General features: G+C 40.0%; 1 protein-coding gene across 1 annotated transcript in view; it reads right to left on the bottom strand.

The window, feature by feature from the left end:
• Positions 1-16,083, bottom strand: part of TTLL7 (tubulin tyrosine ligase like 7) — a 71,850-nt gene that overhangs the window by 30,985 nt on the left and 24,782 nt on the right. Inside the window, exons 9-11 of the mRNA XM_067538266.1 lie at positions 4,604-4,698; positions 3,425-3,572; positions 3,263-3,336 (exon numbers count right to left, since the gene is read on the bottom strand). Of these exons, the coding sequence (XP_067394367.1) occupies positions 3,263-3,336; positions 3,425-3,572; positions 4,604-4,698 (317 nt within the window). The remainder of the gene's footprint in view (positions 1-3,262; positions 3,337-3,424; positions 3,573-4,603; positions 4,699-16,083) is intronic.

Below are 16,083 nucleotides of genomic sequence, written 5' to 3'. Positions count from 1 at the left end.
CTGAGTGATTTATGCACATTTACAAAGAAACAATTGGCTCTGAAGAAAACCTTCCCTAATCCACTTGTCATGAAAACCTGAAGCACAGCCAGAAACTAAAACCTGGCAACTAATTTCTAACCTACATTAAGGCTATCATATATCATGACTGATGATATCAGTCAGCATCATGTAACTGGTGTATTTTAGTGGGTCTCTGAAGGTATGTGTATACTTCAATGTAAATCCAGGCTCAGACTCAGGCTGGAGCCCAACCGCCCTACCGTCCACACACACAAGTCTTTCTGACTTGAGTAAGCAAGCACTCAGGACCTGGGTCCTAGGACCATTCAGGGCATGGGTCCATGGCCAAGTTCCACTGTGACTCTGGCCCAAGCCTTGTCATTTTGAAGTGTGGACGCAGCTCAAGCCATAGACCCAAGTCAGAAGATTTGCATAGTGCAGTATGAATGTGTTAACACAGCTGAAACTCAGGTACAGCAATTATAAACCTGGGTTTACAATGCAGCATGCATGCTCAAGCGCAGGTTTGAAAACACCAAGTCCACAAGTGTTGGTACTACAAATGCAGGTGTACAGTGCAGTGTAGATATACCCTAAGTCTTGTGAATTTTGTAAAAGGATCTCTCCCTTTTTGCCTGCTCACAATGTTTGGCTCCTAGAAAAGCTACCTCTTGCAGTGACTTTCACTTAGATGGAGAAGACTTAATTAATATAATTCCAGGCATCCGCCAGAGTGGTTTGCTGGAGAGCAATCTGTAGCGCTCCCTTATCCAGTGGTTGGGCAAACTGTCTTCTTTCCCAACTGTATGTGGGTTTTCAGTTTTCATAGAACTGCATCAGTCCAGAGTCACACACACTGGTTTAAATTAAACATAGTAGCTTTGGTTCAGCTATACTCTTGAAAAGTTTCTTTTTGCATGCTATGACAAAAATTCAGTGATCTCAGACCAATGGAAAGTTCTCCATTAGTCTAAAACAAATTAAAACTTAGCATAATTCATAACCATGCAGCAGCTATATTTTGTGTGTGTCACAGACAAGGTGGTTTCAATGGAGAAACTAAGAGCAACCGTAGAAGTTTCACAGAGAGCTAGGGAGGATTAGAGAAGGCCAGGGTGCCCTTAGTGGGGGCCAAAAGAAAAGGCAAGGAAAATAGCCAATAGAAGCTTCCCCACTCAGTTATCATAATTAATTTCACTCAGTCTTTTACTTTCTTCTTGAAGGATCTCCAGGGTGTTAAGAAGACTGTGAGGGAGAGAAAATGAATATAAGGTGTGAAGTCTCATTTCATGGAAAAGGCATCCTGAACTGGTATGCATATGGTAAATTTTCTATATTCTAATGCACACATACTGACATGCAGACAAGCTCAGATCATATATTAGGGTTTCATATCAACATCCTCTTCAGTAAAAATATGGAGTTGATCCTAAAATCAATGGGAGTTATAGTTGCCTAACAGATACTCTGTACTTCTCAGGATACTGCCTTATATTTGTATATTGAGAAGATACTGGGCTACACTCTGCTCTCAAATACACAGATATTATATGAAGTCAAGTTACTGTGCATTTAGATCAGTCAAAATGAGTGTGGAATCTGATCCAAAGTGTCTGTATTTGAGTGCAAGCCAAAGGAATAAGAAAATATGCACTTTCAGATAATGTACAGAGACTGTTTGTTCACATGATAATTACACTCAAAGGTCTAAAACAGATCTGTCAGTTGTGTTCATTTATTGTACTTTACAAATATAAACAGATTTCTAAATGTAAGGTCAAAGGAACAGTCTTTTGTGATTGGAAAATGCTCCTCTGGTTAACTATAAAGAATTACACATATTCAGCTAATGAGAAGGATCCTACAGAGGAGCAAGCTAGTCCCTCTGCTTCAGTTTTTGCTTTAAAGGGACAGGTCCTGGTCCAGTTGAAGTCAGTGGGAGTTATGCAACTGAAGTGAACAGGACTGGGATTTAGCCCTAAGTACAGACCTATTGGTGTCACTGCAGAGGAGGCCAGAGCGCCTTGGAGTAGCAAACATTTTTTTAAAGGGGAAAAAAAAGAGTGGTGTTTCTGTTGATGAAAAAGAGGCCTAATGATAATTTCATTGGAGGGATATGCATTATAATTTAATATGAGGAAAATACACCCCTCAAACTCAGCAAGGTACTTAAGCACGTGCCTAACTTTAAAAACGAATAGTACTCCCTCAGTCCTGGAGTTGCTATTAAAACAGCCTTTATTCCTTAGGGTGTTACTTTCAAATATTTACCATAGATAGATCTGATAGAATAAAGCTGTTGTGTACTTAAATTTTGTCTTTTCAAGTATTTAATCAGCCAAATGTGCTTTGTCTAGAACTGTGGCTCTCAACCTTGCCAGACTACTGTATCCCTTTCAGGAGTCAGATCTGTCTTGCATACCCCAAGTTTCACCTGACTTTAAAACTACTTGCTTACAAAATCAGACATAAAAATACAACGGTGTCACAGCACACAGTTACTGAAAAATTGCTTACTTTCTCATTTTTACCATATAATTATAAAATAAATCAATTGGAATATAAATATTGCATTTACATTTCAATGTAAAGTATATAAAGCAGTATAAACAAGTCCCTGTCTGTATGAAATTTCAGTTTGTACTGACTTCGCTAGTGCTTTTTATGTACCCTGTTGTAAAACTAGGCAAATGTCTAGATGGGTTGAGGTATCCCAGACGTACGTGTACTCCTGGTTGAGAACCACTGGTCTAGAACATAATAAAATCTACATGCTATTAAGTAGTGGAACTTTTGCTCCATTATGTCATTTGTTATTTTCAAAGGAAAAATACCTGGCATCTCTAAATAGACATCCTGTAGAGAGGTATCACCATCACCTCCTTTTCCGCCTACAGTTTGCTAGCATTAGGAGTATTGCCTAGCTGCAGGAACAGGCCTTTTATCTGCAGCCATGCTTCTAGGTGCACTCAACATTTATGTCCAAGTCTTTCAAGTAATTATGTTGGTGCCTAGAGACCACGTAATTGGTGCCTTATAAATGCCTGATGCAAATGCACACCTTGGATTAGAAGAGCTATTACTTGGTAAAAAGAGAGTATCTGATGCACGTCAATACTTAAAATAAATTTCTGAAAATAATTTTTCAGCAGAATATCCATCATCCCCTCACAAAACCAATTTCCATTATCCTTACAGAAATCATTCAATTCTGGACTGATTCATTTCACTCAAGCAGGAAGAGGGAATGCACAATTACCTGTAGTTCCCCATGTGTCTGTTTTCATGCTCTTCTTTAGAAATCTGTTTACGAACTTGCGCAAGTCTTTCTTTCTAGAAATCAAGAAAGTGAGACAATTAAAACTGATTGAGTACAAGCCTTGGCCAGGGGGAGGGGTAGCTTTGTAAAATGACTTTATACCAGTTCCTCTTTTCTCCTCTCTAGTGTGTGGCGTTGTTTTTCCCAATCAGAGGAACCTGGTGACAGTCTTTTCATTGAGCCTTGACCATAAAGTCTCTTTTGAGCCTCAGCTTTTTGTTGGGCTAAGTTTCTCCTTTTATCACTTGTCCTAAAATACAGATCACATTCAGATATGATTTAGGTAATCTGAAAAGCAATATCTTTTATCGGGATTAGGAGAAGACTGCATTGCATTGTTATGAACATAGCTGAATTCTGAGTCTTTTTATCATGAAATCTTTTGTACATATTTATCTGGAAGGTCCCAACAAGCAATCAGACCCGCACTGGTGCAAACCCCCCAGTAATTTTAATGGGACTCCATGCAGCTGTGCAGAATCCCACTGAAATCAATGGGGCTCTGCAGAAGCACAGGGGTCTGTCCTCACAGATCCAATTACAGGACGAGGGCCAAATGTATTTACATCTGCGTAGAAGTTGTCACTCCATACCCTCTCACAACACATTTGAGCTGAGAAGTACATTCACTGTAAAAGAAAGACCCTGTTATTCCTAACAAGCACTGTATGCTGCAGATCTTATAGATAAATATAAAAGATAAATAAATACTATTTAAGAATAGATTCTTGTAGTATCAATTTTTATGGCTGTGATAACTCTATGCTTTTAAGTGAACTGTACTGACTTAGTGCTACCACCCAATGTGCAAGAGTGACCTTAACTTATTTTCTTTTAAGTTTACAACTGAAAACTGCACCATTTCCTCCATTTTGCACCCACTCTGTGTTTTGGTGTTAGTAGAAATGGGCTGCAGTTGTGGATGCTGCTGCCACCAGAACAAACTACCAAAGTGACAGTGCCCATGCCGGCACTTACCAGCCACACTTTCAGACCTGAGTGAAAAATTATTAAAACAAGAATCAGGAATTGTAATTGACAGTTTTTTTTCTTTTTTTGCAATGCACACTAATGAGAAGTGACATTAAAGTTGAGTCACGTACACATAGTACAACAGGTAAATAAGAAAACTTTGCCATTCACACTATTTAAGACTGGTAGCAAAATTTCCCATACTGTACATGCCCCATGATTTTTCCACATCAAATAGGAAAAAAGGGCAGTAAACTTCACACTCCTATTAAAAAAAAAAAAACCATGGTGAGTAGAAGGCAAATTTACCTTATATTGAGAAGCTTTAGTGCATTTAGAAGTACACCTTTTTTTACATCATAGTCTATTTTTTGGTCAGTTCCAAAGCTCGGGGCTCGATTAATCTGAAAAATTGAAACACAGAAAACAGAAGAATGTTAACTTCAGTGTATGAAATATACACACATTTTTCATAAAAACTCTGAAAAAAAAATCTGCTGACATGCAAATAATTAGATTGATAAAATAAATGTTAGGAAGCTAATGTCATGAAAACAGAAAGAAGAGAGATCATTCAAAATAAAAGTTTTCAGTACACAGGAGAGATACCATTCAACCAGGAATTAAAAGAAAAACCATGAAAAGTCATTAAAAACATGGTCAGAGAAGTGTAGCTACTTTCTTCTTTGGAGTTCTCCCAATCAAGGATTTACCAGGTTCAATCTTCCTCTGTTAGGCTCGCCTTGTATGTTAACATACAGCCCAAAGAGTTTGTTTTTGCTCACAGCCCTGATAGTATAAACACTTACACACATGCTTAATTTTAAGCATGTGAATAGTCCCATGCTTAAAATCAATCATGTAGGTAAATGTTCAAAGAAGTGGAGCCTTAATGAAAAAGCCTCAGAGGGCAAGGACTCAAACCCAACTCTCATATATCATATCACAGAAAACTGTCACTAGAAAAGACAGATACATAAAATTGTATTTAAAATGCATGTAAAATATTTAAAGTAAAGCTGCATTGATTGGATGTGCTTGGATAAGTTAGAGAGAGCTCATCAGGTAGTTTTATTAATTTTCCCAACTAGTTAACTTCCTGGCTTTTATGTACACTGCATGTCTAATCACCAATGAAACTGTAGTTAGCTATAGTGTCATTCTGGGGACCTTTGAAATGCTATTTTGGCCCAAATTTTTGAGTTGTGATTGCATGCACCCATAGCAAATAAAAATGCCCAGAGTGTGTGTGTCCATACACACACACACACACACACAAATTGGGAACATGACATACAGAAGTACATGCTGACTTTTGAAATTGTGGATCTTCCAATATCTCTGTACTGTTAGTACTTTAGATTACAGCTGCAGCATTAACAATGGCATTCCTGCCAAGAACATGAGAAGTAATTACAGCACGTTGTACTATTTACATATCTTACATGCTGTCTTATATTACCTGAATAATGTAATACAAGTGAATAATATAGTTACACTGGGACATATTTAATATGTTAATATTATTATACAAAAGGATCTGTGTTATGTTTTTAAGAGAGAAAGAAAAATTCAATTACACTGAAAACTAACTCTTGATTTAAATGACCTTTTCTTGGCGTTATGGAAGAAAAAGAACTTTGTAGTAAACCTGAACAAACATAACCATGTTAGTTGTGTTTTATGAAGCAAAACGAAAGAAGGTGGTTTTGCTATTATAAAACATGCATATACAAAACACTGCACTAAGGTTTCTGTGGGTATGTCTACACAGTATTTTGGACTGAGCCTCCCAGCCCAGGGCAACAGACGTGAGTTATTCGGGCTCATGCTAGTGCTTTAAAACTAGCTGTGTAGACAGCGCTTAGCGCGGCTTGGGCTCTGAAGCCTAGGGAAGGGGACGGAAAATTGCTCCTTTGATTTTTGCTAGACATGAGATCAAAAACCAAGAGACCGACTACCTGAGAAGTGCACTAGCCTGTTTGAAATGCTGCCTAAAAAGTACAGTATCTTAATGCTACTATGAAATTCATTTTAACAAAAAATAAAGAAAATTGTGAGACCTGTTTAGTGAGTTTTTTCTTATAGATTCGCACACCATGGCTCTGACACAAATGACAGCTAACAAGAAGCAACTGTATGCAGCATTCAAATAACATTTTAGAAAGAAACAATAAAGGTGATCTGCAAGATCTTTCATTTAAAGATTCACATTAAGTGACAGAAAATTAGTACAGACTTCACAATTACAAATAAGTTACAATTAAAAAATTAAAAATTTGGAAAATCATTTCCTCCTTCACATATGTGCCAAGTCCTGAGTTCAGGCCAAGGATTTTGGGTTTCCGATACAAAGCTGATGCCATCTCAAATGATTGCTGTAACTGCTTGTTTTAGGGGTTTGAGATGTCAGGAAAACACTTAATTCTAACTCTGATTTGGCAGGAAAACAAAGAAGGAAATAATTTTTTTGATTTTTTTCTATTATTCATTTTATCAGTTTATAATTGTATACATATTCTGTTACTGATCTAGAATATTGCACATATTTCTTTTCATCAGCTTTGTTACTATGTGCAAGAGGCTTGCTATAGTAATTCATAAACACACAGTTCAGATCTGCGGCTGAATACTGCTGCCAGACTTCAAAGGCAGGATGTCGTATTCTTTCTCCAGCCTTGCCACTACACTCAGTAGCACTTTGCGGATGGCTGGGCTTCTTTTCAAGTTTTACTCAAGAAACTTATTTGGAAGTAGCTCTTAGTTTAGCTTCTATAAGTGAATGTAACATTTCAGAGGCCCTGCTATTCGCTAAGTGCTGTTGAGCACACAGAGGAGGAAAGGGGTGGAAAAAGGAGTCCGAGACTTCGGCTACACTAGGAACTTATGTCAGTATAAGCACGTCGCTGATGGGTGTGGAAAATCCACACCCCTGAGCAATGTAGTTATACCAAACTAACCCCTGGTGCAGACAGCACTAGGACATGGCTACCACTTCTCAGAGTGGTGGAGAACCTACACCATTGGGAGAAACTCTCCTGTTGACATAGGTAGCGTCTTCTCTAAGTGCTACAGCAGCGCAGGCTGGAGCACTATAAGTGTAGACAAGCCCCGAGGAAGAAAACCTCACTGTTTAAGTAGTCCTTAAGCCTCTACCAATGCACTGACAGGCCTTTACAACCCATGACAATACAGTTTCCAGACTCCATCCAATGGCTGGCAAGAAAGAATTAATACCCTATTATCTAAACAGAATATCACCACTAGTGTCCTTCTTCAAGGCAGAGATTGCCATGGAATCCAACCAGGGAGTGAAGTGGCTGAGCTCAGTTGGAATGAATTATTCACCAATAGGGAACTAGAGAAAAACGTTGCCAGACTCTGCATTTGGATGGATCTATGAGCCATTTGGGTACAAAAGCCCTTTTGGCCTCCTTTGAACAAACCCTCTTATTAAAACTTTTATATAGTTTTTCCTTCACCTTTCTTCCACCTGCCTAATCTGCCCTGGTATCTGCTGCTATTAGCGCTTTTCCTGGGGGTAATTTATACAGAAAAGTTATTAATGCCTAATTTATAAATGGATTCATCCCATGAAGATACTAGCTGTATCCTACTCCAGGTTTCCTGGGACAGACCATCACCAGAACAAATTTGAACATCCAATATCCAACCTACTTTATAGCCAGTAAACACATGGGATAATACACAGAAGAGAAAAACTGCTTGGTAAATAATTGATGTGTACAAACACATTATTGCTTAGTACAGTCCAATATGTTGAGATGTATTGTAATCTCACAATCCTATCCCCCAAAGAACCGGTTTAATATTGATGATTTTTAGTTGCTCTGAATTTTAAACAGTTACGGAACTTATTTCAGAATCGTCAGTGTGAATTTGTAATTCCAGCAGCTCAAGCTCTAACTTTGTTTCTACAACTAAAAGCTGCACAAATGTTGTGCATACATTTGCACAAGTCATGGGTATACAGGAAGATTGCTGTTTTATTGCCATGTAGATTACATAATTGTGTACTTGGTGTTAAATTTGAAGAATGGCACAACTGCCAAATCTGTAATTCTTAGATCTAGTGATGGAAACCTGTATAGGTATTTATGCCATATAAGGATCTCATCTATTTTTTCATTTGCAAGGGGATCTGATTTTATAAGATGAAAGGAATGGTTCTTAACCTCTGGCTACTGCATAAGACACTAATTCTCTAGATTTCAGTAAGACAAATGACAAATCTCTAGTCAATTAATTCTACAGATATCCAAAATAATTTACAGAGGACCCTATTGGTTTTAATCTCTATTAAGTCAGCATTTTGGAGGATGCAGGAGAGAACCTCCCAGCCTGGGTTGACAGACCTGGGCTAAGCAGGGCTTGCACAAGCACTCTACTAGTAGCTGTATAAGACAAGGCTTTGAAGTTCAGGCTCTGAACTTTGAAGAGTTCAGGCTCTGAAGCCCACCCCCTCTCTATGCCTCAGAGCGCTGCCTACACAACTATTTCTAGAACACTAGCGCAGGCCAAAGGGGCAACAGTTCTCCTTTAAAACAAACGTACATTAATCATATAATTGAAATGCTGACATTTCCCAGAGAGTTTCCTGAGGATTAATGAAGTGATGGAGTTAGTGGCCTTCTGCATTCACCTAGCTGGTCATTAATGTTCATTTTCTGTGCCTCTAATAATACTGCTTCATTAATTATTATGGATGTGCTGAGTACATCATCAAAGGTAAGTTTGCATCAAAAAGGATAGGTATAATGTGGACACTCTTCTCTGAATTTTAAAAGGGAAACAAAATATTTCTTTCCCAAACTCACACCTCTTACCAAAGGACTCCTAATGAGATTGAGAAAACATTTAAAATGAATATTTTAAAAATTAGAAGGATTTAAAAATTGCCCATTTTTTCAGATTTAATGCTGTTTTTCAATCATTTTGAGGGGAATTTTAAGTCCCCCTCTGGATTTTTTAAAAAGCATAAATAAAAAGTGAAAACCTGCAACAGTGCATGCTAAAGTTTAGGATTTCCTGTATCATTAGTTCCAGAGGGGTAGCCGTGTTAGTCTGTATACAGCAAAAACAATGAGAGTTCTGTGGCACTTTAAAGACTAACAAATGTAATATTTGCAGGCATAAGCTTTCGAGAGCTTCAGATGCAACTGAAGAAGAGAGCTGAAGTCTCTCGAATGCTTATGCCTGCAAATATTAAATTTGTTAGTCTTTAAAGTGCCACAGAATACTCATCGTTTTTGCTGTATCATTAGTGCTTGTTTTCCACAAATTGAATGGAATTTACTTCAACTTAATGCATTTTTGTGTTGGAAAATAAGGCTGGGGTTCCTTTGATAGAACAAGCTACAGAAATCACAGGAAAATACAGCTTTCTGTTAATATTTTTACTGAGTATGTTATATCTAACCACTGCACCATTTGGTTCTTACTGTACTAGTTTTTCTGGGCTAACACAGAGTACTTTGCATCACAAAGACCTCTCTCACACAGCAACAATGTTACAGCATCCATGTTTTTATTCACTTCCTATGGCTGGTCTCAGTATCACAGAAGCTCTCTAGCAATGGCTGCAGTGCTCCCCCTAAGAGCTGAAGAGGAGAGGAGCAAAGCAACAGTCTAACTACATCTCTTCCCTTCACTGGAACCCATTTCTAAATTACCTACCCACAAGTTCTCTTTCACTCTTGAGTTGCACAGGAGCAATGAGAGCCTGGTCCTGCCCATCTTCTCAGAATAGCAGCACAAGGGAGGAAGAACCAGTAGGCAACAGTATACAACATAGTCCTGTTCGGAGTGTTGCTGTGTGCAAAGGGCTAGGTGAGGGGATAAAGCAGTGCTCTTCCACTGGCACACTCACCCTGACACAGTAGGAAAACTTGCTGGCCTGTGCTTCAGCAAAGAGCAAACCCAATCATCCATTTCACTGCATATTTGCAGCACGCTGAAGTATGGATTGGCAAGGTTCCTTACACGTATATTTTAAAGCATGATTTCTTGATTGCCAGAAATTGAATATTCTGAGGTTAATAACTTTAGTTTTAGGAAGGAAGGAAGTCTTATGATCCCCCTTTGAAGTAGTTCCTTAACGTAGCCATCTCCCCCTAGAAGTGCTTGCTCCCTACTGTTGCTTGTTAAGAAGTGCTGAGCACAACCTACAAACTGCTTTGTGCCTTTAAATACCCCTTAACTTCAGTGGAAGTTGAGAGCAGTCTGCATATTTCAGGGAGCAGTCAGTACCCTACAAGATCCCTCTTGAAATACTCGCTCTCTCTCAAATATTGAAGTGTAACATATGGTAATAGACAAAGCTGATACACATTTCATGCTCAAAACAGAATTTTCTCTCTAAATTATAATAGTATATTAGTATCTATCAATATATTGTTAAGTAAAATGTGATATTTATCCTTTTCTGCAAAACACAGCTCGGTTCAAAGATATGGGTTACAGAATCTGAAAAAGATGTTCCTGATTTTCATCCACTAGGTGGTGCAATGTGGTTTTCTTTAAGGCAGTCTGAGGGAGTCAGCACTCTTCCATATGCCATTTCTTTGAATTTTCCAAAGGTCACATTAGTCAAGTTTAGGCAGTGGGTTGTGATTTCTGTTTATATTTAGAATAATGATGGCTCTGAAGATACTCCTGACTAGACATTTCGGCTCAAGAATATTCCTAATAACTAATGAGGGATGAAATGGAGATAATCTTAATGTATTGCTTCATTTAAGTGTCGTGGGTTTAAATATCACTTTTAAAGTAGCATTTAAATAATATTCATGACTGAATCTCTGTTTGTGTCCATGTAGAACTCCCATAAATGAAGGTATATTAGTGTATTTTCATGGAAGTGAACCAACAGAGAAATAGCATGTTTTCAGTTTTCATGAAACAAAGCTAGACAGTGAATAAGGGGATAAGGGGACTCTGAAAATCTGCCTTCTATTCATGGCTCTGCCACTGACCTGCTCTACGATCCTGGGCAAGTCACTTCACCTCTGTTTCCTCTTATACCTTTTATCGGTCTTGCCTGTTTAAACTATAAGATCTTAAAAGGCATTCAGGCACTAACACCTATTGATTTCAATAGGAGTTAGGTATCTCATACCTTTGAGGATCTGACCTAACTTCTCAGGGGCAGGAAATGTCTCCTACTATATTTAGGAACAGCGCCCAGCCCAATGGGCCACCAATATTGGTTGGGACCTTCATAGAATCATAGAGTTGGAAGGAACCTCAGGAAGTCATCTAGTCCAACTCCCTGCTCAAAGCAGGACTAACCTCAGCTATATCACCCCAGCCAGGGCTTTGTCAAGCCTCAGCTTAAAAACCTCTAAAGATGGAGATTCCACCACCTCCCTAGGTAACCCATTCCAGTGCTTCACCACTCTTCTAGTGAAAAACTTTTTCCTAATGTCCAACCTAGATCTCCCCACTGCAATGTGAGACCATTGCTCCTTGTTCTGTCATCTGAGAACAGCCTAGCTCCATTCTCCTTGTAACCCCCTTTCAGGTAGTTAAAGGCTGCTTTCAAATCCCCCCTCATTCTTCTCTTCTGCAGACTAAATAAACCTAGTTCCCTCAGCCTCTCCTCATAAGTCTTGTGCTCCAGCCCCCTAATAATTTTTGTTGCCCTCCACTGGACTCTCTCCAATTTATCTACATCCTTCCTGTAGTGGGGGGCCCAAAACTGGACACAATACTCCAAATGCGGCCTCACCAATGCCGAATAGAGGGGAATGATCACTTCCCGTGATCTGTTGGCAATGCTCCTACTAATGCAGCCCAATATGCTATTAGCCTTCTTGGCAACCAGGGCACACTGCTGACTTATATCCAGCTTCTTATCCACTGTTACCCCCCAGGTCCTTTTCTGCAGAACTGCTGCCTAGCTCATCCGTCCCCAGTCTGTAACTGTGCATGGGATTCTTCCGTCCTAAGTGCAGGACTCTGCACTTGTCCTTGTTGAACCTCATCAGATTTCTTTTGGCCCAATCCTCCAGTTTGTTTAGGTCCTTCTGTATCCTATCCCTATCTTCCAGGGTATTTACCACTCCCCCCAGCTTAGTGTCATCTGCAAACTTGCTGAGGGTGCAATCTACCCCATCCTCCAGATCATTAATGAAGATGTTGAACAAAACCGGCCCCAGGACCGACCCCTGGGGCACTCCGCTTGTGACCGGCTGCCAGCTAGACATGGAGCCATTGATCACTACTCATTGAGCCCTATGCTCTAGCCAGTTCTCTATCCATTTTATAGTCCATTCATCCAATCCATACTTCTTTAACTTGTTGATAAGAATACTGTGAGAGACCATATCAAAAGCTTTGCTAAAGTCAAGGTATATCACGTCCACCGCTTTCCCCACATCCACAGAGCCATAGAAAGCAATCAGGATGGTCAGGCATGACTTTCCCTTGGTGAATCCGTGTTGACTGTTCCTGATCACCTTCCTCTCTTCCAAGTGCCTTAAAATGGACTCCTTGAGGAACTGCTCCATGATTTTTCCAGGGATTGAGGTGAGGCTGACCGGTCTGTAGTTCCCTGGATCCTCTTTCCTCCCTTTCTTGAAGATGGGCACTATATTTGCTTTTTTCCAGTCATCACGGACCTCCCCCAATTGCCATGAGCTTTCAACGATAATAGCCAATGGCTCTGAAATCACATCAGCCAACTCCCTCAGCACCCTCGGGTGCATTGCATCTGGCCCCATGGACTTATGTGTAATTTAATATAATTAAACAGTAATCACCGCCATACTTGGAATCTGATTAGGATATATTTCTGATTTCACATCAGCTGAATCCTTTCCACCTTTTATTTGTGTTTGTCACCCCCTCCCCAAATTTCCACATGTTCCTATTCTTGAGGGAGTTCTTGATTTTGTATCTCTCTACTGTAGATTGTACGGCTTTGTTATTTTAAGAGCCAAGTGTATTTTATTTTTTAAAACAATCAAATTAAGCAAAGTAGTTTTACTATATATCTTGCCAGACTATAGAGTATGCATTCATCTATCGGTACCCATAATTTTCTCCAATACCTGCCTAGCTTTTGTCAATTCTTTCTGTTTAACCACTTGAAGTACAAGATCTACTTTGAAAAGTGACTATATAAAAGTGGCACAAGTCTGCTCTCAGGCTCCAATTCAGCAAGTTACTTAAGCATATGCCTAACTTTAAGCACATGAGAAATTCCACTGATTTAGATGCTTAAAGTTAAGCACATTATAAGCACTTTGCTGAACTATGTATGGCTCCTCTGTATTCAGAATCTGACCTTGTAGCCTCTTATAGTCATTACAGTTTTTGTTGCTTTTCATTCCCAATAGCTCGGCAGGGCCACCACAGCTGAGGGAAGATGAGATGGATTCTATTCCTTCTACTACATCTTCAATAGAATTGTTCAATAAATTCTAATCAGCTACACCTGTCTAAGTCTCCTAACAGCAATAGAGCTGCAAAATCTTTATTGAGACCGTCATTTGAAGATAATGAAAGAAAGGCATCCCTATGCCAGCATTAGCACAACTGCAGGGCACGTAGAGGGCTCGCCTTTCATAAAGGTTAGGGTTAGGTTAGGGCTACCTTAAAATGTGCTCTACCTGTAATGCACCCTACAGACCACTGCAGTGGTGCAAAATCACCAAGACTACAACTCTCCTTCATGCCCTACCAGAAGACCCTCTGTGATAGGGGAACCAGAAATCTTAGGAACCTCAGACTCAAAGGTCAGAAGGGACCAATATGATCATCTAGTCCGGCCTCCTGCATAATGCAGGCCACAGAACCTTACCCACCCACTCCTGTAATAAACCTCTAAACCTATGACTGAATTATTAAAGCCCTCAAACCATGGTTTGAAGACTTTAAGGTACAGAGAATCCACCAGCAAGTAAGCCATGCCCCTGGCTATAGAGGAAGGCCAAAAAAAAAAAACACCCAAACCCAGAGCCTTTGTCAATCTGCCCTGGGGGAAAATTCCTTCCCCACCCGAAATATGGCAATCAGTTAAATCCTGAGCATATGGGCAAGACACACCAGCCAGACACCCAAGAAAAAATTCTCTTTAATAACTCAGAACCCACCCCATCTAACATCCCTTCACAGGCCATTGGGATATCTACCACCAGTAGTCAAAGATCAGTCAATTGCCAGACGAGACTGTCTCATCATACCATCCCCTCCACAATTTTATCAAACTCAGTTTTGAAGCCAGATAGGTTATTTGCCCCCACTTCTCCTCTTGGAAGGCTATTCCAGAACTTCACTCCTCTGATGGTTAGAAACCTGCGTCCAATTTCAAAGTCTAAACTTCCCGATGGCCAGTTTATATCCATTTATTGTGTCCACATTGGCACTGAACTTAAATAAATCCTCTCCCTCCCTGGTATTTATCTTTCTGATGTATTTATAGACAGCAATCATATCTCCTCTCAGCTTTCTTTTGGTTAGGCTAAACAGGCCAGGCTCTTTGAGTCTCCTCTCATAAGGCAGATTTTCCATTCCGTGGATCATCCTAGTAGCCCTTCTCTGCACCTGTTCCAGTTTGAATTCAACTTTCTTAAACATGGGGGACCAGAACTGGAATATATGGCTATATACTATGTGGCTGCTTTGTAGCCCTTTTCTTCTGGTGTCGCTGGCTACAGGGCAAACATGAATTGAATTAGGGCAGCACAAATGTAATTAAGGCCAGGATTTAAAGATGAGTAGTAAAATGACCCAGCTTATTCCTCCAACCCCAAAGATCAGTTGGCAGGGCTCGGAACAAAAACTTCTATATTTATAAATCCAGCGCACTGGATATGGAAAACAGCAAGGCACAAAAACCTGGATCCCCACCATGCCATGTTTTCTGAATAGAACTGCACGCTATGTTCCTTATTTGAACTGAAGTTAATGAATAGCATGAGGGATTTAGCTCCCACAATTCAGCTTTTTGCCTTTCCAGAGCACCAAGGAAGAACTGCAGTGCATAAAAACAGTTACTAATCTGTTCTGTCACTTGTTCCTCAAGATGTGTTGCACACACTCAGTCCAGTTCAGCAATATGTGCACCCAGTGTGTCATAATGGGAAATTTTTCCCGTCCACCTCAGTTTCCTTTTACTCGACAGACTTGGATACAGAAGGGAAGGAGGTTGGGTCACAGTCTGAACATGTGCAACACAACTTGAACAACAGTTTCAGAACAGCTTAGTAACCATTTTTTCTTCTTCGAATGATTGCACATTGCCACAGGGCTGTCCCTTTTTTAAGGAAGTCAGATGCCCAGCCTACCTGTGACAGGCTCCACTGAAGGGAATGAACCAATCCAGGTCCACCTGAGGATAATTAACTGCTTAAGTAGCTGGAAGGCTGTTAATTAAGTAACGAACAGCTCATTCTATTAAAAGGCTGGAGAGCTCAGTTAAGGGAAAGCGCCTGAGAACAAAGTAAGCTCCAGAGGAAGGGAGCTCCTAGGGAGCTTGATGTAAGCAAAAGCTCTCCAGGGCAGGAGTCCTGAGAGAGACCCTGAATAAGAAGGGGAAAAGCTGCAAAAGTTTCCCAGGTTGTGGAGAAGCCTGAAGCCTTCCAGCAGAAGGAGCTGCTGCTGGAACCTAGAAACCTGTGTTTGGGGACTTTTGAGTTTTATCCGGCCTCTGAGGTAGAAGCCTTAACTGTTGTAGAAGGGGTCCTTTCTGGAGGCTTTATTGAAGGGAAATATACTACTGCAGTGTGTGGCTGCTCCTTGACCAGGCTGTTTAAATGACCTCA

This window comes from Emydura macquarii, unplaced genomic scaffold (genome assembly GCF_026122565.2).
Source record: "Emydura macquarii macquarii isolate MOO-44397 ecotype Brisbane River unplaced genomic scaffold, CSIRO-AGI_Emac_v2 contig_480, whole genome shotgun sequence".
In the NCBI taxonomy this organism is placed as follows: Eukaryota; Metazoa; Chordata; order Testudines; family Chelidae; genus Emydura; species Emydura macquarii.
Note: the sequence above shows the minus strand (reverse complement) of the source record. Positions and strands in the feature narration are given on the sequence as shown.